The 25764-nt window shown below is 41.7% G+C and overlaps 2 protein-coding genes across 4 annotated transcripts in view; one reads left to right on the top strand and one right to left on the bottom strand.

Annotated features, from left to right (window-relative positions):
- LOC115145152 (nucleoprotein TPR-like) overlaps window positions 1-495 on the top strand; it is a 38665-nt gene extending 38170 nt beyond the window's left edge. The window contains 1 exon segment of the mRNA XM_065003138.1: window positions 183-495. Within this exon segment, the coding sequence (XP_064859210.1) occupies window positions 183-235 (53 nt within the window). The 3' untranslated portion in view covers window positions 236-495.
- LOC115145153 (proteoglycan 4-like) lies at window positions 20-25764 on the bottom strand. Of its 3 annotated transcripts, XM_029686471.2 has the most exons (14): window positions 25662-25741; window positions 25446-25534; window positions 23659-23775; window positions 23156-23278; window positions 20831-20911; window positions 19673-19741; window positions 19157-19573; window positions 18212-18901; window positions 17650-17736; window positions 13010-13146; window positions 12726-12882; window positions 8187-8294; window positions 7567-7695; window positions 20-644 (listed from the first exon to the last, which is right to left on the bottom strand). In XM_029686471.2, the coding sequence occupies exons 2-14, from the start codon at window positions 25507-25509 to the stop codon at window positions 526-528; spliced, it is 2298 nt and encodes a 765-aa protein (XP_029542331.1). In that variant the 5' UTR covers window positions 25510-25534; window positions 25662-25741; the 3' UTR covers window positions 20-525. The 3 variants fall into 3 exon arrangements, with proteins under 3 accessions (XP_029542331.1, XP_029542332.1, XP_029542333.1); XM_029686472.2 differs by lacking the exon at window positions 19673-19741 and having other exon boundaries at window positions 25662-25764; XM_029686473.2 differs by lacking the exons at window positions 23659-23775; window positions 25446-25534; window positions 25662-25741 and adding an exon at window positions 21032-21102 and having other exon boundaries at window positions 23156-23244.

Here is a 25764-nt window from a genome sequence, read left to right as displayed (position 1 = left end):
TTAAACATGTCCACATCCATTGTTGATGTTAAAGCAATTTTAATAGTCACAAGATAAAACATTTAATGTAAAATTGTTATATTAGCATTGTCTTTGCATTATATATTATATAATGTGATTTGTTTTTACATTGGTAAAGCAGACTGTTGTCTCATCAGTATGTGTCTTTTGATGGGAACCAGGGACGTTGCCATCACGGGGTGTAACTGGGACAGGGAGGAGATTCGCCAGATGAACAACCAATCAGAGCTCCTGCCCTGACATCATCGCCATGGCACTACAAGATTGGTCACCATGGTTCCAAAGAGAACACCCGCGGTCACCATTAATCGAAATGACATATCGCGTTTTAGAATCGGTTCTAGTCATGATGATCACAGATCATTTCATTGTTATGATTAATCATGTTATTTTATACTTAAAGTTAGCAAGGACTCCGCTTACAAAAGCATTGTGGTGTTGGTTTTTATGACTAATAAAGTTTGTGTGACTCAACTGGTTTTTGATATTCCTGGCTGTTTTTTCTCAGACTTCCTTTGGACAGTTTAAAAAGTCTTTGGCTGAGTTCTTCTGGGGAGTGGCGCTCACGGGAGGAGTAGCTATGAAAGGCCGTTCATCTCTCATATTGACGTTGTAGTATTTGGCTGAAAGACAAGAGGGGAGAGTGATGTGAGGAAAATATGGGCTCACTTGATGTCATTGCAGAGTTTACTTGTTTTGACTTGAACCATGCAAAATGTATAACTGACTGAAAACTACCAACCATGAGGCATGTGGAAGGCCTCTTAATTGGCCACAGCAGACCCTGAGCCTCATGTTTTGTTTCTTCAGTGACAATAACCAGACGGATAGAAACACATCCCTACTCAGAGTTAGGAAGGTCAGCTGCTGTTGACAACCTATGACAGGATCTAACCATGCTGTGCCAGCAGACCGAACATCTTAACTCCACCATCCCCTCCCTCTCGCTCCAGTTAGTCAGACAGCCCAATTCTTTTGACTAATCACACCAGATCTTTTTCAGAGCTGATCTGATTGGTCAAAAAAACAAGGAAGGGGAAAAAAAATATATATCCAAATTGAGCTGCCGGTCTAAATGCAGCTTGTGATCCACCCCACCCAGACATATATGGAGCTCAGAGGTGTCACACACCGTCATGTCGAAGGTATAATCTAGGAATGGATTTTTACAGCAGACCGATCAGTGCAGGGTTTTCCTGCAAACTAGTCTTAAAAGAATAAGTTAAAGTAGTGACATTGAATTAAATCATCAAAGAAAGACTACAGGCTTTGATTTGGTCCACAAAAATATGATTTTGTAGAGGTCTATGCTACCTATAAGATTTATGGGAAGATTGTTCCATTTAATTACATCTGTTTTCATATTCAGTAATGGAATAAAGTTATTTTATATATTTGTCACTTATTAAGCATCCTAAGTATTTATTTTTTGTGGCCCAATTAATGGCTGTAGAGCGTGAGTTATTATTTTGGTATTTTCCGCGTAAAGAGTTAAAAGAAATATTGGTCAGGTACAGTTGAAGTCGGAAGTTTACATGCACTTAGGTTGGAGTCATTAACTCGTTTTTCAACCACTCCACAAATGTCTTATTAACCAACTATAGTTTTGGCAAGTCAGTTAGGACATCTACTTTGTGCATGACAAGTCATTTTCCCAACAATTGTTTACAGATATTATTTCACTTATAATTCACTGTATCACAATTCCAGTGGGTCAGACGTTTGTTGACTGTGCCTTTAAACAGCTTGGGAAAATTCCAGAAAATGGTGTCATGGTTTTAGAAGTTTCTGATCATCATTTGATCATCATGAAGTTTCTGACATCATTTGAGTCAATTGGAGGTGTACCTGTGGATGTATTTCAAGGCCTACCTTCAAACTCAGTGCCTCTTTGCTTGACATCATGAGAAAATCCAAAGAAATCAGCCAAGACCTCAGAAAAACAATTGTAGACCTCCACAAGTCTGGTTCATCCTTGGGAGCAATTTCCAAACGCCTGAAGGTACTACGATCATCTGTACAAACAATAGTACACAAGTATAAACACCAGGGGACCACACAGCCGCCATACCGCTCAGGAAGGAGACGCGTTCTGCCTCCAGTGACAAAAGTACTTTGATGTGAAAAGTGCAAATCAATCCCAGAACAACAGCAAAGGACCTTGTGAAGATGTTGGAGGAAACCGGTACAAAAGTATCTATATCCACTGTAAAACTAGACATAACCTTAAAGGCCGCTAAGCAAGGAAGAAGCCACTGCTCCAATATCGCCATTAAAAAAGCCAGACTACGGTTTGCAACTGCACATGGGGACAAAGATCATACTTTTGAGAAATGTCCTCTGGTCCGATGAAACAAAAAAATAACTGTTTGGCCATAATGACCATCGTTATGTTTGGAGGAAAAAGGGGGCGCCTAGCAACCCGAAGAACACCATCCCAACCGTGAAGTATGGGGGTGGCAGCATCATGTTGTGGGGGTGCTTTGCTGCAGGATGGACTGGTGCACTTCACAAAATAGATGGTACCATGAGGGAGGGAAATTATGTGGATATATTGAAACATCTCAAGACATCAGCCAGGAAGTTAAAGCTTGGTCGCAAAATGGTCTTACTTCCAAAGTTGTGGCAAAATGGCTTAAAGACAACAAAGTCAAGGTATTGGAGTGGCCATCACAAGGCTCTGAACTCAATCCTATAGAACTTTTGTGGGCAGAACTGAAAAAGCGTGTGCGAGCAAGGAGGCCTACAAACCTGACTCCGTTACACCAGCTCTGTTAGGAGGAATGGGACAAAATTCCCCCAATTTATTGTGGGAAGCTTGTGGAAGGCTACCCAAAACGTTTGACCCAAGTTAAACAATTTAAGAGCAATATTACCAAATACTAAGTGAGTGTATGTAAACTTCTGACCCACTGGGAATGTGATGAAAGAAATAAAGGCTGCAATAAATAATTCTCTCTACTATTATTCTGACATTTCACATTCTTAAAATAAAGTGGTGATCCTAACTGACCTAAGACTGTATTTTTACTAGGATTTGTCAGGAATTGTGAAAAACTGAGTTTAAATGTATTTGGCTAAGGTGTATGTAAACTTCCAACTTCAACTGTATATCAGGAGATTCTCTGCAAATAAGTTTAGTTTATATTCATGTTTACCAATACATTTTACTTTTGGGTCCTGTCTAATTCTTTCTGCAAGCGGTTCAATCGTCAGTGCAAACAGGAGGGGGGGGAGGAGGGGGGGGGGGACATCCCTGTCTTGTGTAACTTTCTAAAGACATTGCATCAGAATGTATTATGTGTATATGTTTGCTTTGGGACATTGTTATATATTTTTATAAAATGTATTATTTCAGCTGGAAAGTTGAAAGATTCCAAAGTTTTAATAGAAAGCCCTTTTGGCATACAGCAATTATTGATAAATCTATAGCTTGTTTTATTGTGCATTGTATTAAACTGAAATGTTCTTGTATTTTTAATAAACCCTGTTTGATATGTATCAAGCCTGGGAAGACTTTTACCATTCTATTGCTTAAGCTTATTTTGCTACAATTTATTACATTTATGGGTCTATAATCAGTAGGTGACTCCAGATATTCCTGGCTTTAATATAACTGAAATATCTGTTTGATACATGGAACTAGGAAGTACTGGATTGAGTGACATGTGTTGTCATTTGTGGAAATAGGGGCACTACTTTGTCCCAAAATAATGAATATAAGTCAATGGGAAAGTCATCCATTCCTGGTGCTGTTCTCAGCGTGAATGTTTGAAAAGTATCTAATATTTATTTTTTGATCTCTGTTTTTAGTGATTATTTTTTGACTGCTGATAATTGGTTCAGGGTTGTTGAGTCTAAGACGGCTATAGGATTCATCCAATTGTTTAATTCTGATTTATATAGATTTTCAGAGAGCTTTTAAAATGGTAATTAATCACGATATTTCTAATTACCAAATGTGTATCTTTTAAAATTATAACTGGTTTACCATGTTTTCGTTTTGTGAGCTGTGAGATATTTACCAGGTTTATTTGCCATTAAGTAATATGCTTTATTTGAGATTAACCTGTAATTGTTGGCTCTCTCCAAAAGTAAAATATCGTAATTCCTGTTTACATTCAGACATTTTATTTTCTTCTTTACCTTGTAAATATTTTTTTATGGGCTTTTTCTAAGATCGTGATACATTTCTTAAATTGTATTTTCTAAATCAGATTTAGCTTTAATTTAGATTATCATTCCTCCAATGTACGCTTTAAAGGCATCCCAGATTAAATTGGGGTTGGCTTTTCTCTATCCTCTGTCTGCATTTGTAATGGTTAAGGTTTTTATTTTTTCGTTGACGTATTTAATACATTTCTCCAAATTCTGTCACTAAGTGTATCTTCTACTGATGTAATTAAGCATGATACCAGTGAATGATCCGATATCACTATATCATAATTTTTTTTAAATCCAGTAAATTGTTGAGTGCATTTTTGGAAATTAATGTAGTCGATTCTTGTGTAGCTTTTCTTACTTTGAGAAAAAAAGGAATAGTCTTTTGTAGTTGGGAGTAGTAATCTCCAGTTGTCCTGAAAAATATTTGTAAAGATGAATTTTTTTCAGCCTATTTGGAGGCTACCTAAATTTGCCTTGTTTATTACTACGTCTGTCGATCTTATTGAATGTAATGATTTAGGTCACCTGCTAAATTGTTGTTCCTGTCTGGATATGATATAGTATAGCTTGAATTAGATCTACAAACACCAGATATACAATGATATCAATGTGTATTTTTCACCATGCAAGGTACAATTCAACATTGGAATATGGCCTTATTGGTCCATGTGCTGGGTTTTAGGGAAAATGTTGGCCTTATTTATCAGGATGATGACACCTGCTGTTACCTGCTGTAGGTGGCAGCATTGGGCTGTCCAACCCAGCCCCTCTTTAAATATGACAGAATGGCATGGCTTCCAAAGTTTTTGTATTTATTTTCAGTAATACCAATTATCCCACCGAAGATGTTCTTTAAAAAAGTATAGTCAGTCAAAGAGACTTTAAAAAAGGAAGATGTAAAATTGAGGGTGGTTTTAACCTTCCAGGCTTGGAATTGTATCAAATTGCTTCCCAGGGGTTTTACGTGTGATATATATACACTGAACAAAAATATAAACTATAGAGTGTTGATCCAATGTTTCATGAGCTGAAATAAAAAGTTCACAGATATTGTCCATGCTCACAAAAAGCTTATTTCTCTCAAATGTGCACATTTGTTTACATCCCTGTTAGTGAGCATTTCTCCTTTGCCAAGATAACCCATCCACCTCACAGGTGGAGTTTATCAAGAAGCTGATTAAACAGCAAGATCATTACAAAGGTATACCTTGTGCTGGGGACAATAAAAGCCCACTCTTAAATGTGCAGTTTTGTCACAACACAAATGTGACAGATGTCTCAAGTTGAGGGAGTATGCAAGTGGCATGCTGACTGCAGAAATGTCCACCAGAACTGTTGCCAGAGAATTTGTAATACCTAAGCTGCCTCCAACCTCGTTTTAGAGAATTTGGCAGTACGTCCAACCGGCCTCACAACCACAGACCACATGTAACCACGCCAGCCCAGGATCTCCACATCCAGTTTCTTCACCTGCGGTATCGTCTGAGACCAGCCACCCGAACAGCTAATGAAACAGGAGTATTTCTCCCTCTAATAAAGCCTTTTTGTGGGGGAAAATGTATTCTGATTGGCTGGGCCAGCTCCCCAGTGAGTGGGCCTATGCCCTTCCAGGCCCACCCGTGGCTGTGCCCCTGCCCAGTCATGTGAAATCCATGGATTAGGGCCTAATGAATTTATTTTATTTGACTGATTTCTTACATGAACTGTGACTCAGTAAAGTCGTTGCATTTATATTTTTGTTCAGTATAGTTAAATGCAATAAATGGTAACGATGGGTACATCTTGAAGATGCCGGTACCGGAGCACCAAGTCTAGGTCCAAAAGGCTCCTTAACAGATTCTACCCGCAATCCATAAGACTGCTGAACAGTTCATCAAATGGGTACCCGGACTGTTTTGTATTGACCCCCACCTTTATTTACGCTGCTGCTACTCAAAGTTGATCTATGCATAGTCACTTTACACCTACCTACATGTACATATTACCTTGAATAACCTGTACCCCTGCACATTGACTCGGTACCGGTAGCCCCCTAGTTATTATGTTACTTTTTAAAACTTTTTCTTTATTTAGTAAATATTTTCTTAACTCCTATTTTTCTCAAAATGTAATTGTTGGTTAAAGGCTTGTAAGTAAGCATTTCACTGTAAAATCTACACCTGTTGTATTTGGCGCATGTGACAAATAACATTTGATTTGATGAATTCCTCAGAATTTTTTTACCTGTCTATTTTCAAAGGATAAGGCTGTGAACATGAATGACTTCATAGTTAAGAAAACTATAACAATATGGGAGAAAATGAAACGTATTCTACAAGAACCAATATAACTCCCTCAAAACACATCCTTATGGAACAATCCTTAGATAGCTTATCAGAATTCACAATAAATTGGTCCACATGGAAAACTAAATGCATAGAAACCGTAAATTACTTAGTAATTAGATTTTTTTATTTATTTCCATGACAGCTTTAAAGAGCAATTTTGGATTGACCAATGTAGATATTTTCAAATATATGCAACTTAAACATTTTCTATCACAAAAAGTTGATTTGAAATATTTTGGAGATGAGAAAAATCTTGAGGGAATCCTATTTGAGTCAGAAAAGGATATTCATATGATAGGTAAGCTATACAAAACCTTGCCTTTCCAACTAACAATCTCTTAGAAAAAAATGTAAACTACTGGAACCAAGATTTAAAAATAACTGATATTGGCACAAGATAGAGGGAATGTTGGAACATACTGTAACTAACGAGATTACAGTTAATGAAAATGTATAGCATGTATTATACAAGAGACAAAATGCACATTCTACAGCACAACGGCAGTCATGTCTGAAGTGTAAAACTAATAATGACTCAATAATCCATGCCTTCTGGGAATGTTAGCAAGTCCAAAATAATAGGTGGAGTTCGACATTTTGCTGTCAGTAGTATTACAATGTAAATGCACTTTGAATCCTTTTGTCTGCATATGTCAAGACGTAGTATAGGAGGGTGCAGTGAGATACCCGATGGGTTGGATGATACTTTTCTAGTCAATCATCTTAAAATGTTTTTTTTAGTTTTTTTTTTAAGTATACTTAAACTGGAAATCAACCAATCCGCCATCATTAACACAATGGGAAGGTCAGGTGATTTATTATCAAAAAATGTAAAGGGTGTGGGCTACGGAGAGAAACAAAATGGTACAGTTTGAGGCCATGTTGCATAAAGTGATGTGGGCGCTGGAGATGGGGGGGGGGGGGGGGGTGCTAGCGGGTCTGGGCAGGTGTGATGTAGTTGATGTTTGTATGATGCTGTCGTTTGTATGTGTATGTTTTGTATTGTTTATAAAAATAAATAAAAATATTTTAAAAAATCAGGCTAAATACTTACAGCGTGAGAGGAGGTAGTAGTTGTATCCCTCTGGTTTCCTGTGGGTGGGGATGGACACGGCGGAGGTCACGGTGGAGGGGAAGCCTCTCCAGGTCAGACGGATGTTGATCTCCTGTCCCAGCATAGACACTGAGAGGAGAGACACAGTTCAGTTTAGAGATTGACAAATCATCAATATTATTGATTTTGTTTGAAATGTTTGAAATTGAGAGTTCATGGTCTAGGAGTCTGATTGTTGGAGTAAAATTTCATGGACCGAATCGTGCGTCATTGCAGTCTGTCCCGTTTACTTTTAGTGACTCATTAAAAACAACATTGTGTTGTGACACTACACTACGATCTGATTCTGCACCCACACAATCTGGTCTGCTTGTTTTCCCTGAATTACCTGTTTACATACAGTGGACCTTGTTCCCTCTCTTTCTCATTCTTTCATCTCTCTCCCACTCCGAGCAGCATCTCTCTCTCTGTGAGTCATCTTTATAGATAAAATGTGGCTCAACTCAAATATAACCTTACCTAAAAACCTGAACAGTTCCTCATGTTTTCACCACTACTTCAGTCTGACAAAATGTTCAGTGAAAGGACTGAAAAGGTCAAAATTGTGGGCGGCTCATTACCTGCTTGTCTGGCAATGCGGTTGTGTACGGTATAAACAGAGTTGTGGGCCTTCCTGTTACATGTTGGGCTGGTGCCAGACTGGTAGGAATACTTCTGCACCAAGCCACCTGAATAGACAATGATACAGATATCAGACATGCTAACTCAGGATACTACAGATGGCATGAGCATGCTTGTTAATGTTATGTTATACCTAAGTAAATCTGTTATCACTGGCATTAGCAATAAAACATAATCTCATGTATCTATCATATCAGGGGTTAAGGGATATTAAAAACTGGGTGGTTCGAGCCCTGAATACTGATTGGCTGACAGCCGTGGTATAGCAGACCGTATACCGCGGGGTAGGACAAAAAATATTTTTATATTTATAATATATTTAAAAAATATTTTTACTGCTCTAATTACGTTGGTAACCAGTTTATAATAACAATAAGGCACCTCAGGGGTTCATGGTATATGGCCAATATACCACGGCTAAGGGCTGTGTCCAGGCACTCCGCGAACCACACACCCTCGTGCCTTATCGATTAAATAAACAATGGGCTATGTGTTCTCTGGAAAATAATGAACAATGTGGAAGGTGTGAATTTACCTTCCACCGAGTTGGATTCTTTTCCAGAGAAAGCATAGAAGCCCGAGTTGATTGTCCCTTTTAAACCATGGCTATAATTTAACACATTTTCCGCAAGAAATGTGTTCATTTGTATGTATAAATGTGTTCAACATCCACTGAAGTAGCTACTAGCAAGTTTACTAGATAGCTACAGAGGTTGACTAGGTAACCAAACAAACATCGAATTCAACAATGCTAATAATGTTTTCAATTTGACTTTTGCTTTCAAAAGCAGCTCAAAATAGAACATTGAATTCTACCGGTCTGATATACCGTGCGCGATACAGAAATAATGCATGCTCTATGGTGTGTTTACGGACATATTCAATCAATCCCTATCCCAGTCTGTTGTTCCCACATGCTTCAAGAGGGCCACCATTGTTCCTGTTCCCAAGAAAGCTAAGGTAGCTGAGCTAAACGACTACCGCCCCGTAGCACTCACTTCCGTCATCATGAAGTGCTTTGAGAGACTAGTCAAGGACCATATCACCTCCACCCTACCTGACACCCTAGACCCACTCCAATTTGCTTACCGCCCAAATAGGTCCACAGACGATGCAATCTCAACCACACTGCACACTGCCCTAACCCATCTGGGCAAGAGGAATACCTATGTGAGAATGCTGTTCATCGACTCGGCATTTAACACCATAGTGCCCTCCAAGCTCGTCATCAAGCTCGAGACCCTGGGTCTCGACCCCGCCCTGTGCAACTGGGTACTGGACTTCCTGACGGGCCGCCCCCAGGTGGTGAGGGTAGGCAACAACATCTCCACCCCGCTGATCCTCAACACTGGGGACCCACAAGGGTGCGTTCTGAGCCCTCTCCTGTACTCCCTGTTCACCCACGACTGCGTGGCCACGCACGCCTCCAACTCAATCATCAAGTTTGTGGACGACACAACAGTGGTAGGCTTGATTACCAACAACGACGAGACGGCCTACAGGGAGGAGGCGAGGGCCCTCGGAGTGTGGTGTCAGGAAAATAACCTCACACTCAACGTCAACAAAACTAAGGAGATGATTGTGGACTTCAGGAAACAGCAGATGGAACACCCCCCTATCCACATCGATGGAACAGTAGTGAAGAGGGTAGTAAGTTTTAAGTTCCTCGGCGTACACATCACAGACAAACTGAATTGGTCCACCCACACAGACAGCATCGTGAAGAAGGCGCAGCAGCGCCTCTTCAACCTCAGGAGGCTGAAGAAATTTGGCTTGTCACCAAAAGCACTCACAAACTTCTACAGATGCACAATCGAGAGCATCCTGTCGGGCTGTATCACTGCCTGGTACGGCAACTGCTCCGCCCACAACCGTAAGGCTCTCCAGAGGGTAGTGAGGCCTGCACAACGCATCCCCGGGGGCAAACTACCTGCCCTCCAGGACACCTACACCACCCGATGTCACAGGAAGGCCATAAAGATCATCAAGGACAACAACCACCCGAGCCACTGCCTGTTCACCCCGCTATCATCCAGAAGGCGAGGTCAGTACAGGTGCATCAAAGCTGGGACCGAGAGACTGAAAAACAGCTTCTATCTTCTAGCTTCTATCTCAAGGCCATCAGACTGTTAAACAGCCACCACTAACATTGAGTGGCTGCTGCCAACACACTGACTCAACTCCAGCCACTTTAATAATGGGATTTTGATGGGAAAGTATGTAAATGGGAAAGTATGTAAAATATATCACTAGCCACTTTAAACAATGCTACCTAATATAATGTTTACATACCCTACATTATTAATCTCATATGTATACGTATATACTGTACTCTATATCATCTACTGCATCCTTATGTAATACATGTATCACTAGCCACTTTAACTATGCCACTTTGTTTACATACTCATCTCATATGTATATACTGCACTCAATACCATCTACTGTATCTTGCCTATGCCGCTCTGTACCATCACTCATTCATATATCTTATGTACATATTCTTTATCCCCTTACACTTGTGTGTATAAGGTAGTAGTTTTGGAATTGTTAGCTAGATTACTTGTTGGTTATTACTGCATTGTCGGAACTAGAAGCACAAGCATTTTGCTACACTCGCACTAACATCTGCTAACCATGTGTATGTGACAAATAACATTTGATTTGATTTGATTCGATTTAGCATGCCCTTCAAGCCAATGAGAAACATTGTAATGGTATAATTAAGCAATAAGGTCTGAGGGGGTGTGGTATATAGCCAATAAACCACGGCTAAGGGCTGTTCTTTTTCACGACGCAACCGGAGTGCCTGGATTCAGCCGTTAGCCATGGTATATTGGTCATATACCACAAACCCCCGAGGTGCCTTATTCATATTATAAACTACCATAGTTGAACACACTTCTACCGCCAAATGAACACATTTCTAGCAGCATATGTGTTAAATTATAAACTGGGTGGTTTGAGTCCTGAATTCTGACTGGCTGACAGCCGTGGCATAGCAGACCATATACCACGGGTTTTACAAAACATTTATTTTATCTGGGTTGGCCTCCCCCTTGGGTTGTGTCGTGGCGGAGATCTTTGTGGGCTATACTCGGCCTTGTCTCAGAATGGTAAGTTGGTGGTTGAAGATATCCCTCTAGTGCTGTGGGGGCTGTGCTTTGGCAAAGTGGGTGGGGTTATGTCCTGCCTGTTTGGCCCTGTCCGGGGGTCTCATCGGATGGGGCCACATTGTCTCCTGACCCCTCCTGTCTCAGCCTCCAGTATTTATGCTGCAGTAGTTTATGTGTCGGGGGGCTAGGGTCAGTCTGTTATATCTGGAGTATTTCTCCTGTCCTATCCGATGTCCTGTGTGAATTTAAGTATGCTCTCTCTAAATCTCTCTTTCTCTCTCTCGGAGGACCTGAGCCCTAGAACCATGCCTCAGGACTACCTGGCATGATGATTCCTTGCTGTCCCCAATCCACCTGGCCGTGCTGCTACTCCAGTTTCAACTGTTCTGCCTGCGGCTATGAAACCCTGACCTGTTCACCGGACGTGCTACCTGTCCCAGAGCTACTGTTTTTAACTCTCTAGAGACAGCAGGAGGTGCTGACTTGTTGCACCCTTGACAACTATTGTGATTATTATTATTTGACCATGCTGGTCATTTATGAACATTTGAACATCTTGGCCATGTTCTGTTATAATCTCCACCCGGCACAGCCAGAAGAGGACTGGCCACCCCTCAAAGCCTGGTTCCTCTCTAGGTTTCTTCCTAGGTTTTGGCCTTTCTAGGGAGTTTTTCCTAGCCACTGTGCTTCTACACCTGCATTGCTTGCTGTTTGGGGTTTTAGGCTGGGTTTCTGTACAGCACTTTGATATATCAGCTGATGTAAGAAGGTCTATATAAATACATTTGATTTTACTGTTCTAATTACTATGGTAACCAGTTTATAATAGCATTAAGGCACCTTGGGGTTTGTGGTATATGGCCAATATATCACGACTATCCAGGCACCCTACGTTGCACTGTGCTTAAGAACAGTCCTTAGCCATGGCATATTGTCCATATACCACAACCCCTCGGCCTTATTGCCTAATTATAGCCTTGGTATGAAAGGGATAATCAACTCGGAGCTGTATGCGTTCTCTGGAAAATAATGCAAGTTCGTGGAAGGTTAGTCCCACTCCGCTAACACACCTTTCACGTTGCTCTTTATTTTCCATAGAACGCATAGTCCCTCATTGATTATCCCTTACATAATGGGCTAGTAGTGTGTAAGTAGTGCAAAGGAGGTTGGTGGCACCTTAATTGGGAAGGACGGGCTTGTGGTAATGGCTGGAGTGGAATCAGTGGAATGGTATCAAATACACCAAACACATGGTTTCCATGTGTTTGATGCCATTCCATTTGCTCCGTTCCAGACATTATTATGAGCCGCCCTCCCCACAGCAGCCTCCAATGAAGTAGTTTGGCTATAGAGATCAGTCACCTCCCTTGAAGAAGTAGACAGACTCTTTCCTCTTGCGGTACTCAGGCACAGACAGGGCAGCCGTAATCTGACCTCGCAGCCCATTGAAGCCCACACTGATCAGCTTGGGGAAGCCCATGTCCATCATGCTGTTCTCAAACCTCCAGTAGTTAGCACCCTGCGGAGGGGACAGCACACACATGAATATATATATTTGTTTTGTTCTGTGTGTCACCTCCACTTAATGTAGTATAGAAGTCTTATAGCACACAATAGCCTTAGGATAGTCACAAGGTGTACTGTACCTTGAAGAAGTATGTCTTGCCCTGGCAGTTGCAGCGGGTGAAGACAGTGTCAATGGGAGAAGGGACTCCCCACACGTCTGTTATCCGATGGGCAGGTCCAGCCATCCTGTTACTATCCATGACCCAGAAATAGTGTCCTACAAGGGAAGCAACACTATTACTTGCATCTGCATCTTGTCTTCAATCACTTTTCATCCTCAATGTATCCTCTATAGCCTTCAAACTCAACTCTGGACCGCAAAGCCAGATCCATTGCATTTTTTTCCATTGCTCCCCTCTAATCAGGGACTGATTTAGACCTGGGACACCAGGTGTGTGCAATTAATTATCAGGTACAACAGAAAACCAGCAGGCTCGCTTCAGATCTTGTAGGGTAAAAGTTGAATACCCCTGCTCTATAGTCTATATTAGGGGCATTAAATTGTGAGCCTGGAGGTCTGGGGTAATGCTAGTTATCTGTTATACCTGATAATGAATTGCACCAACCTGGTGTCCCAGGTCTAAATCAGTCCTTCATTAGAGGGGAAGAGTGGAACTCATCAGTGCTATGGAACTGGTTTCAAGGTCCAGATTCAACATTTCCTGGTCAATTTAATACATGGTGTTGTTTTAATAAACTTTAGTTAACTCTCTATACCCTCATGTCTCAATTTAGAACATTCTCTTGGGTTGAAAAACAATCAAAATGTCACATCTATAGAAAGCAAATAAGAGCTGAAGGACAGTCTACTCACAATTTCTTTGCATCATTGAATATTCAGGGTGCCGTCTGAGAGGGAAAAACCCAACATCTGGTGTGTTTGGCACATAGACTTAATTATCTACACCAAGCCGTTCACGCTCTCTGTAGCCGATGTGAGTAAGACCTTTAAACAGGTCAACATTCACAAGGCTGCAGGACCAGATGGATAACCAGGACGTGTACTCAGAGCACGCGCTGACCTACTGGCAAGTGTCTTTACTGACATTTTCAACCTGTCCCTGACCGAGTCTGTAATACCAACATGTTCAAGCAGATCACCATAGTCCCTGTGCCCAATAACACTAAAGTAACCTACATAAATGACTACCGACCCATAGCACTCACAGCTGTAGCCATGAAGTGCTTAGAAAGGCTGGTCATGGCTCACATCAACACCATTATCCCAGAAACCTAGACACACTCCAATTTGCATACCGCCCCAACAGATTCACAGATGACACAATCTCTACTGCACACCACACTGCCCTTTACCACGTGTACAAAAGGAACACCTACGTGAGAATGCTGTTCATTGACTACAGCTCAGCATTCAACACCATAGTGCCATCAAAGCTCATCACTAAGCTATGGACCCTAGGACTAAACACCTCCCTCTGCAACTGGATCCTGGACTTCCTGACGGGCTGTCCCCAGGTGGTAAGGGTAGGCAACACGCTGATCCTCAACATGGGGGCCCCTCAGAGGTGTGTGCTTAGTCCCCTCCTGTACTCCCTGTTCACCCATGACTGCGTGGCCAAACACGACTCCAACACTATTATTAAGTTTGCAGAAGACACAACGGTGGTAGGCCCTGATCACCTACAATGAGACAGCCTATAGGGAGGAGGTCAGAGACCTGTGTGGTGGAATTGATTGTAATCAAAAGGAGAGACTTTTAAGATTTCTTCAAAACAATCAAACGTTATTATTTAATTACTGCAGTAATGGAGCTGGTCGGTATTCACCCCTGGAGGTGATCACTGATGGAGCCAATCTCTTTCAGTTTACATGACACACAAAAGATGCATGGAATGGGTCACAAGGTTAAGCTTTGTATGAAAGATACTTATAATTCACAGCAGACAGTATCTGCTGTAAAAACATGATAACTCATTGTATAGAGATGAGCCTGGCCCCCCAACCCCATACTGGAGCCATCTCTCCCTGATACCATCTCTCCCTGATATAGAACAGAAACATTAACTCATGCTCTGGAATGCGGTATCACCAAAGACATCATAAATCTTCCAGAGGCCCATCCTCAGTAGAACACACAGAGATGAGCGTTCTAACAAACCCTTATTATGTTTCATAAAACAATCATTTGATGCAATAAAGGTATTATAATTATTATTATTATAATAATTATCTCGCAATTTTGCTCTCACACCTGGCAGTGTGGTGCCAGGACAACAACCTCTCCTTCAATGTGATCAAAACAAAGGAGATGATCGTGGCCTACAGGAAAAGGAGGACCGAGCACGCCCCCATTCTCATCGACGGGGCTGTAGTGGAGTAGGTTGAGAGCTTCAAGTTCCTTGGCGTGCACATCACAAACAAACTATCATGGTCCAAACACACCAAGACAGTTGTGAAGAGGGGACGACAACGCCTATTCCCCCTCAGGAGACTGAAAAGACTGGCATGGGTCCTCAGATCCTCAAAAATGTTTTACAGTTGCACCATCGAGAGCATCCTGGTTCCATCACCGCCTGGTATGGCAACTGCTTGGACCCCATCTGCAAGACGCTACAGAGGGTAGTGCATACAGCCCACTACATCACTGGGGCTAAGTTTCCTGCCATCCAGGACCTCTATACCAGACGGTGTCAGAAAAGGGCCTGAACATTTCCAAAGACTCCAGCCACGCTAGTCATTGACTGTTCTCTCTGCTACCGCACAGCAAGCGGTACCAGTGTGCCAAGTCTAGGTCCAAAAGGCTTCTTAACAGCTTCTACTCCCAAGCCATAAGACTCCTGAACAGCTAATCAAATCTCGCTGTTTATTATCTATGCACATTCACTTTACCTCTACCTACATGTCCAGTACCAGTCAAAGGTTTGGACACACCTACTCATTCAAGGGTTTTCCTTTATTTTTTACTATTTTCTACATTGTAGAATAATAGTGAAGACATCAAAACTATAAAATAACACATATCGAATCATGTAGTAACCAAAAAAGTCTGGAACAAATCAAAATATATTTTATATTTGAGATTCTTCAAAGTAGCCACCATTTACCTTGATGACAGCTTTGCAGACTTTTGGCATTCTCTCAAACAGTTTCGCATGGAATGCTTTTCCAACAGTCTTGAAGGAGTTCCCACATATGCTGAGCAGTTGTTGGCTGTTCTCCTTCTTGGTTAAATAGCCCTTACAAAGCCTGGAGAGGTGTTGGGATATTGTCCTGTTGAAAACAAATGATAGTCCCACTAAGCGCAAACCAGATGGGATGGCGTATCGCTGCAAAATGCTATGGTAGCCATCCTGGTTAAGTGTGCCTTCAAAATAAATCACTGACAGTGTCACCAGCAAAGCAGCCCTACACCATCACATCTCCTCCTCCATGCTTCACGGTGGGAACTACACATCTGGAGAACATCCAATTTCCTACTATGCGTCTCACAAAGACACAGTGATTGGCATCAGAACTCTCACATTGGACACATCAGATTTCCACCGGTCTAATGTCCATTGCTCTTGTTTCTTGGCCCTAGCAAGTCTCTTATTATTATTGGTCCTTTAGTAGTGGTTTCTTTGCATGAATTCGACCATGAAGGCCTGATTCACGCAGCCTCTTCTGAACAGTTGATGTTGAGATGTGTCTGTTAGTTAAACTCTGTGAAGCATTTATTTGGGCTGCAATCTTGGGTGCAGTTAACTCTAATGAACTTATCTTCTGTAGCAGAGGTAACTCTTGGCCTCTTTTCCTGTGGCGGTCCTCATGAGATCCAGTTTCATTGTAGTGCTTGATGGTTTTTGCGACTGCACTTGAAGAAACTTGAAAAGTTCTTGAAATGTATCGAATTGACTGACCTTCATGTCTTAAAGTAATTTGGACTGTCGTTTTTCTTTGCTTATTTGAGCTGTTCTTGCCATACTATGGACTTGGTCTTTTACCAAATAGGGCCTCTGTATCTTTTGTGTACCATATTTAAAAAAATAAAATACAGAAATCCCGGTTTTGAATATAAACTATATTGTTGATAAACACATTTACGTTACTCTTGTCATTTTAGTGTTTTAAGTCTGAACTACAGTCTACGTTTTTAACCTGAAAAGGGCCAGGCAGTTTGGCACGACAAGGAGTCTAATGAAATGGATTGGTACACAACACAACTGATGGGATCAAACTGATTTAGAAGGAAAGAAATTCCACAAATGAACTCTTAACAAGGCACACATGTTAATTGAAACGCATTCCAGGTGACTACCTCATGAAGCTGGTTGAGAGAATGTAAAAAGTGTGCAAAGCTGTCATCAAGGCAAATGGTGGCTACACTTTTCTGGTTACTACCTGATTCCATATGTGTTATTTCATAGTTTTGATGTCTTCAATATTATTCTTCAATGTAGAAAATAGTACAAATAAAGAAAAACCCTTGAATGAGTAGGTGTGTCCAGACTTTTGACTATTACTGTACATATTCCCTCAATTACCTCGACTAACCTGTAGCCCAGCACATTGACTCGGTACAGGTACCCCCTGTATATAGGCTAGTTATTGTTATTGTTATTTTTATATTTATATATTTTTACTTTAGTTAATTTAGTAAATAACTCTTATTTTTCTTAAAGCTACATTGTTGGTTAAGGTCTTGTAAGTAAGCATTTCACGGTAAGGTCTACACCGGTTCTATTCGGCGTGTGTGACAAAAATTTGGTCTGGCACTGACCTCTGAAAACCACCACGGTCCCGTTCCTCAGCGTAGTGACTGCACCAACAGGACGACCGCTGCAGATGTTGGTGTCGTTGTGTTCATCTGGAGGAAAAAGCCACGTTTAAAAGGAGCCACATGTGAGGACTAATAAGAAAAACAACATGGAGAATGTGTTAAGTGAATCAGAACAATTTCATGTGTCTGACCATGTGTCAACTGGCTAATGTGTTTCTCCCAAGAACTTTTACTGAACAGCACACACAACTTAATGTCAATTCTTTTTCTGTTTGCTCTGTGAAGGAGTATTTTTTTCCCAAGCCACAGAAATTGCTGGACTGACTTGTTAGGCTCTGGGAAAACGGTCACCTTTGACAGTTAATATAGTGCAGCTACACTTGACAGGAGGAAGCTCTTTTCATCCAAGAGAAGTAATACATCTCAGTGCCACCTATGAGAAAAGTAGGGCTGGCGAATCTACCCAGTAATAGCTTTTACCATTAGTAATAAGTGCTCTACAACATTGACTGAGTTTCTTTGCAATGGTATTAAAGTAAGGCAAAGCAAGGTCTAAGCTTACCTGCTTGGTAGTCCCTGGAGTTGTCTGTGCCCAGAGCTTGGTTGATATCCGTGAGGGTGTTTGGCTGGGTGGATTTGGGCTTAGGTTTCTCTGTGGGTTTACTAGGCTTGATTTTCTCAGTGAGTTTGTTTTGGGTTGGTTTGGTGGTGGGGATGGGGACGGGGACGGGGACGGGAGTGGGGGCGGGAGTGGGGGCGGGACTGAGCTTCATGGAGTTGCTTGTGGTCTCCTCTGGTGCTGCCTCATCTCCTTCCTCTTGTCCCGCTGGGTCTATTGTGAGACGCGTAGCCAGATCTCCAGTCTGGGGGACACTGTTGTCATTAAAATTATTTGGGGTGGCCCCTCTACCAGGTTTGGACTCGGGACCACTCTCAGATGCTGGTGCCTCGGAGGCCACATTGGGATCCTGTAGGTTCGAGGGTGTGGGTTCAGATTCATCTGGCACTGTGTTCTTAGATTCTGCCTCCTGACCTTCAGGGTCTAATTCACTCTGTCCTTCAGGTAGGAGTTCAGGGGTGTCCTCTGCAGGAGTAGGCCCGGGCTGGGGCTCTGAGCTCGGGGAAGCCTGGTCAGAGGACTGAGGGGCAACTGGGGAGGCGGGGGTGGGCTCAGAGGTGGACCTAGGGAGAGTTGGGTCGGCTGCAGATGGGCTGCTGCTGGAATAAGGCTGTCCCTCAGGATCACTGGAGTCTGAAACACATGAGATTTGTGTCAGTGTCAGATTTGAATCCAGATGACTCAAAATAATTGTGAAACATCTTATCCAATACAATTTCTAGGAACAGTGAGATAGGACTATCTCTCAAATGTTGGTATGTGAGAGATGGCTTGGCTATCATTTCCCGTACTGTGCCAATATATAATGCTATACATATAAACTGTAAGCTCCTAACTGTACAATGAATTTCCCTGTTGTGACAATAAAGATCGAATTGAATTCGTTACCTGTTGTCTCAGCGGGGGTCTCATTGGCTGGTTCGGCAGTAGAGGGGTTGGGGTTGGCTGCTGGTGGGGTTCCTTCCGAGCCTGGTGTTGCTTCTGTATCCAATTCCTCAGGGAAGGGTGTGTAGTCCCCCTTTAAAATGGCCTCTTTCTCAGGGTCATCCTCTGTATCTGTGGGTTGGGGGTTAGTGTTAAGCGTGGGGTCTAAGGGGTCTGAAGAGGCTGTCTCAGTTGGTGAGAACTCTGACCCGCCGGTGCTCTCTGAGGCAGGGGTTTCTTCAGGGTCATCTGGGTTAGCGGTCGCCTCTGGATCCACCAGACCAGCTTCAGGGTCCTCTGGGTAAGGGCTTGCCTCTGGATCCTCTGACCCAGTATCAGGAGAGGGAACAGGAAGATCTGGCCAGGTCTCACCCTTCACATCTGTGGAAGGGAATAATGGCAAAATGTATGCACATTTTGAATCATTAAAATGTACATATGAGTAGCTATGTTGAGAAAATATCTTAATGTTTCTATCACCATCTTCCTGTTCATCCTGGAGTTCTGGTTCTGGGGTGAACAATGGCATAGGCTGGTCGTCTGACAAATCTGGAAATTAATGGAATAGTTTTTTAAATAACTTTGATTTATTCCCTGGGGTTGAGTTATATGGGACATATGTAATTATTACACAACTCTATTTATTACACAAGTAAGTGTTCCTGTTGTTCTAGTTAATCCTGGCATGTCTTAAACCAAACAGTCCACCAGATAAACTATGGACAAAGAACACAATTGCATTTTATCGAGATACAGTAATGGGATCCTGAGGCCCACTGTCGTGCCAACACCTCAAGTTTCAGTATGATAATACACGGCCCCATGTCACAAGGATCTGTACACAATTTCTGGAAGCTGAAAATGTCCCAGTTCTTCCATGGCCTGCAAACTCACCAGACATGTCACCCATTGAGTAGGCTCTGGATCGACGGGTACGACAGCGTGTTCCAGTTTCCGCCAACATCAAGCAATTTCGCACCACCATTGAAAAGGAGTGGGACAACATTCCACAGGCCACAATCAACAGCCTAATCAACCCTATGCGAAGGAGATGTGTCACGCTGCATGAGGCAAATGGTGGTCACAGCAGATACTGACTGGTTTTCTGATCCATGTCCCAACATTTTTTAAAGTATCTGTGACCAACAGATGCAATCTGTATTCTCAGTCACGTGAAATCCATAGATTAGGACCTAATGAATTTATTTCAATTGATTTCCTTATATGAACGTTAACTCTTTGAAATTGTTGCATGTAGCATTTATATTTTGGTTCAGTGTATAATGACATTATTTCCCTTTGTTTCTCTTGGCCGGTAGGGCCGTGACACATCTGGGGAGACTTGGCCTCCAGGCTCCAGCTCAAGTCACAGCCAGAGAGAACTGCAGCAGTGTGACAGGCTATCCAAAACATCTGGGAGTCACACTCTCTACCAAGTGCTTTGTTGGTCAAGAAAAGTTCAAAATATCTGTATTTTTTGTTAGACAATATTACACTATTATTACAGGGAGTGTTTTGACTTTGGTGTTGGAAGATGTTGGGCTGAGTGAATACTGGTGAATAATACATTTTCATTCTTATTAAGACTGAAGTGTTGGTTGTCCATCTCCTCAGTAAGGTTGTTCTGAAAGTACTGACCTTCACTTAGTTCCTCCTGTGGATTGGGAGTCATCTCTGGCTCATCAGTTGGTTGGATCTGGGGAGGCTCTGGTTCTGGCTCTGGTGTGTCAATCAAGTACTAAATGAGTAAAGAGTATCCAAAAACAACTACCTTTCCTACAATAATTATCAACAACTAAAATCTATTGTTTATAATAACTATTGCTTTATGAAATATACCTTTTGGTTTGTTATCGATTACGTTATCGCATGAGCTAGTCATCGGTGTTGTTGTACTGGCTGGTCTTGAACTAAAACAGAAAATAGTTGAGATGAACTGACGGGCTTCTGCATTTTAACATGCATATTTATATGAATATACTGCATGCCTATACTTTTTGATTAGTCATCATTTATGTTATTGCATGAGCTAGTCTTCAGTGTTGTTGTGCTGCCTGTTTTTTTTGGTGTCTGTAATAATTATTAAAAGAGAAAATAGTCCAAACAAACTGATGCAGGCTACTATATGAGTTTAACATTAACATGCCTATTTACAGTGTCTTCGGGATGCTTTCAGACCACTTTACTTTTTCCACATTTTGTTCCAGCCTTATCCTAAAATTGATTCAATTGTTTTTTTCCCTCATCAATCTACACACAATACCCCAAAATGACAAAGCAAAAACAGGATTTTAGAAATTTTAGAAATAAAAAACCTGAAATATCACATTTACATAAGTATTCAGACCCTTTACAAGGTACTTTGTTGAAGCACCTTTGGCAGCAATTACAGCCTTGAGTCTTCTTGAGTATGACGCTACCAGCTTGGAACACCTGTATTTTGGGAGTTTATCCCATTCTTCTCTGCAGATCCTCTCAAACTCTGTCAGGTTGGACTGGGAGCATTGCTGCATAGATATTTTCAGGTCTCTCCAGAGATGTTGGATCGGGTTCAAGTCCAGGCTCTGGCTGGGCCATTCAAGGACATTCAGACACGAAGCCACTCCTGAGTTGTCTTGGCTGTGTGGTTAGGGTCGTTGTCCTGTTGGAAGGTGAACCTTCGCCCCAGTCTGAGTTCCTGAGCACTCTGGAGGAGGTTTTCATCAAGGATCTCTCTGTACTTTGCTCCATTCATATTTCCCTCGATCCTGACTAGTCTCCCAACATCTCCACATGATGCTGCCACCATCATGCTTCACTGTAGGGATGGTACCAGGTTCCCTCCAGACGTCACGTTGGCATTCAGGCCAAAGTGTTCAATCTTGGTTTCATTAGACCAGAATCTAGTTTCTCATGGTCTGAGAGTCTTTAGGTGCCTTTTAGCAAACTCCAAGCGGGTTGTCATGTGCCTTTTACTGGGGAGTGGCTTCCGTCTGGCAACACTAACCTAAAGGCCTGATTGGTGGAGTGATGCAGAGATGGTTGTCCTTCTGGAAGGTTCTCCCATCTCCACAGAGGAACTCTGGAGCTCTGTCAGAGTGACCATCGGATTCTTGGTCACCTCCCTGACCAAGGCTTTTCTCCCCTGATTGCTCAGTTTGGCCGTGCGGCCATCTCTAGGAAGAGTCTTGGTGATTTCAAACTTTTTCCATTTAAGAATGATGGAGTTCATTGTGTTCTTAGGGATCTTCAATGCTGCAGACATTTTTTGGTACCCTTTCCCAGATCTGTGTCTCAACATAATCCTGTCTCGGGGCTCTACGAACAATTCCTTCAACCTAATGGCTTGTTTTTTTTGCTCTGACATGCACTGTCAACGGTGGAACCTTACGTAGACAGGTGTGTGCCTTTCCAAATCATGTCCAATCAGTTGAATTGACCACAGGTGGACTCCAATCAAGTTGTAGAAACATCTCAAGGGTGATCAATGGAAACAGGATGCACCTGAGCTCAATTTCGAAGTCTCACAGCAAAGGGTCTGAATACTTATGTAAATAAGGTATTTCAAGCTTGTAGCATCATACCCAAAGTGTCTCGAGCCTGTATACATAAAAAAAAAACTGTTTTCGCTTTTTCATTATGGGTTATTGTGAGTAGATTGACATTTTCTATTTAATCCAAAATGTGGACAAAGAGAAGGGTTCTGAATACTTTCTGAATGCACTGAATGCATATTGCCAGCATGCCTATCTTTATTGTCATATGTCATACTATCATGTACCAGACATTATTTCATACATTACTTAATGTCATACATATTATTTCATACATGAAATCAAAGGCGCAACTTTGACTGGGGATGGGGGGGACATGTATTGCATTTTTGTCCCCCCTCACTTTTATAATTGGAATGTGCCTCAAAATGAGACAACGGTGTGCTTTACTTCACAAGACTATTTTAGGTGTCTTGGACATTTTACTAACCTTCTATGGCACACTGGCTGTTGTAGTCTGGGCAACACTTTTTGTACCGTGCACAGTCAGGATCACAGTCGCACAGCCTTCCCCTCTTAAAGGATTCACCACACCGCCCTTTACACGAGTCACCTGGTACCCAGACATACAGTACATCCATTATCACACCAGTCCTGGTTGTGCTATTATAACACATACATAATACCTGCATGTACATGTGGATCTTTATCATCTGAACAAATGACATGTCAAGCACTCTCATGGATCATTTGTGATAATACAGGGTTTTCCCAAACTCGGTACTGCAGACCCCAAGGGGTGCACATTTTGGCTTTTTCCATAGCACTACACAGCTGATTCAAATAAGCAGCTCATCATCACGCTTTGGTTGTTTGAATGAGCTGTGTAGTGCTAGGGCAAAAACCTAAACATTCATCCCTTGGGGTGCCCAAGACCCAGTTTGGGAAACTCGGACACCACTAATACAGTGAATAGATAAGAAAAGTCCTTACTGGTGGTGCACTGGGATTCGTAGTCAATACAGCACTCCTCGTGAGTGAGACAGTCATAATCACACTGGCACATGTAACCCCTGTTATACTCTCCTCCACATTGCCCATTGCAGCTTGCTATACAGAAAAGACAACAACATCATGTATATTTTGTGTCATTCAGTAGCCTAGCACACGGTTTCCAAAACTCTGTCCTTTCCTTGGATACACGTTCTTTTTGTTTTGCCGTAGCGCTACACAGCTGATTCAAATGACCAACTCATTATTCATCTTTGATTATTTGAATCAGCTGTGTAGTGCTAGGGCAAAATCCAAAACATGCTCCCGGGGGGCATGACCGAGTTTGGGAAACCTTGACCTTGGCCCAGCACACACACAGTCATGGAGATATGTCACAAGTCACCAGCTATGACAGCAGTATCAATATCATTCCAACAATAAGGCCTTGTCACATTTGTCACAGAACTTGTCACTAGTGCTGAGCGATTAGTGCTTTATGAGGTCGGTTCAGTTTCGGTTTCAATTTCTTTATATATTTTTTAAAATATTAAATGTACTCTGCATTATGTGGGTTGAATGATGTAACAACACAGAGTAAAACAAACAAACGTCCCATGATGGTGGTGACTACCCATTACTGTTTATCACTTATTAACAATAATTTACTCACATTACTTTAATAAAATATTTGTTTTATTTGATGACTTTATTATTTAATTCCAAGTCATTGTCTCATACAGAGCTGAAGTACATGCAATTGAAGTAGTTCTTCAAAGTAAATAAGACATACTTTTATGACCACTGAATACCAACTATCAATCACTAAATCATGTATTCTTCAGGCTTGCGAAGCAACTGCTTTCTATCCCTTGCTCAGCACAGACCAGACAAGATTAAGCGGGACGCGCAATGGATTATGGTCACTGTAGGTAATTACCACGTTTCCTGCGCTAAACTACACTGAACAACAATATAAAAGCAACATATAAAGTGTTGGTCCCATGTTTCATGAGCTGAAATAAAATATCCCAGAAATGTTCCATACACACAAAAAAGCTAATTTCTCTCAAATTTTGTGCACAAATTTGTTTACATCCCTGTTAGTGAGCATTTCTCCTTTGCCAAGATAACCCATCTACCTGACAGGTTTAGTATATCAAGAAGCTGATTGATAGTCACATCAAGTTCACTACACATCAAGCTCAGGGTAGCCTAGTGGTTAGAGCATTGTACTAGTAACCGGAAGGTTGCAAGTTCAAATCCCTGAGCTGACAAGGTACAAATCTGTTGTTCTGCCCCTGAACAGGCAGTTAATCCACTGTTCCTAGGCTGTCATTGAAAATAAGAATTTGTTCTTAACTAACTTGCCTGGTAAAATAAAAAAAATAAAAAAAATCTTTCAATGGAATTCAAATAATTTAACCGATGTCGTCAATTAGTTGTTTAAAAATGACAGACTTTTCAGTTAATTGCTCAGCACTACTTGTAACACTGACAAGATAATGGCTGAATCATACATTATAGAGCCAGAATACACTTTTTCCGTCTCTAGTTAATAATTTGTTAATAAGTCAATAGAAATCAGGGAGTGGGCAAGCAGTACACACAATCTGTTTTACCTTCCCGGAAAGGAGTTCAGTACACTCATGGTAATTTAAATCAAGAGAGTGACAACATGCATCCTTATCTCTAACTGACATTAAAACAATTTAGAATAAAACCCAGAAACACACACATAAGGAGCTGAATCAAAGCAATTTACATACGCAGTGATTACAAATACTCACACTGAGCAGAATTGAATGGGAGAGCACAAGCCAGCAGAAGAGCAAAGAAAACTGATGGAGTCATCTTCACAGGTGTCCTCTGTTTCAACCTGAGCAGTAGCATATCAGACAGAAAGGAGAGAAGAAAAAACATCCCAACTCAGTTCATTTCTATTCCATTAGAATGTATATAATCTATGTACAACAGTTACTTGAGAGTGAAAAGTCTCATTGTACCTTGAAAGAGTAACCCTCTGTCCAGATCTAGCGGAGTCCTGCACTGTGTCTGCTTTTATAAGGAATGGGAGAGAGGCTGGCTGCCGGTTTCGTGTCTGATAGG

The sequence above is a fragment of the Oncorhynchus nerka genome, linkage group LG17, assembly GCF_034236695.1.
Source record: "Oncorhynchus nerka isolate Pitt River linkage group LG17, Oner_Uvic_2.0, whole genome shotgun sequence".
NCBI classification, from domain to species: Eukaryota; Metazoa; Chordata; class Actinopteri; order Salmoniformes; family Salmonidae; genus Oncorhynchus; species Oncorhynchus nerka.
This window is presented reverse-complemented; position numbering and strand designations above follow the sequence as displayed.

Excerpts from the sequence above, each read along its gene's own strand:
- LOC115145153 (XM_029686471.2), bottom strand. The coding sequence starts at position 25,509 with ATGACTCCATCAGTTTTCTTTGCTCTTCTGCTGGCTTGTGCTCTCCCA. Across the intron at positions 23,279-23,658 it reads CGAATCCCAGTGCACCACCA|GTGACTCGTGTAAAGGGCGG; the intron begins GTAAGGACTTTT and ends TCTGGGTACCAG. Across the intron at positions 19,574-19,672 it reads CCAGGATGAACAGGAAGATG|ATGTGAAGGGTGAGACCTGG; the intron begins GTGATAGAAACA and ends TCCCTTCCACAG.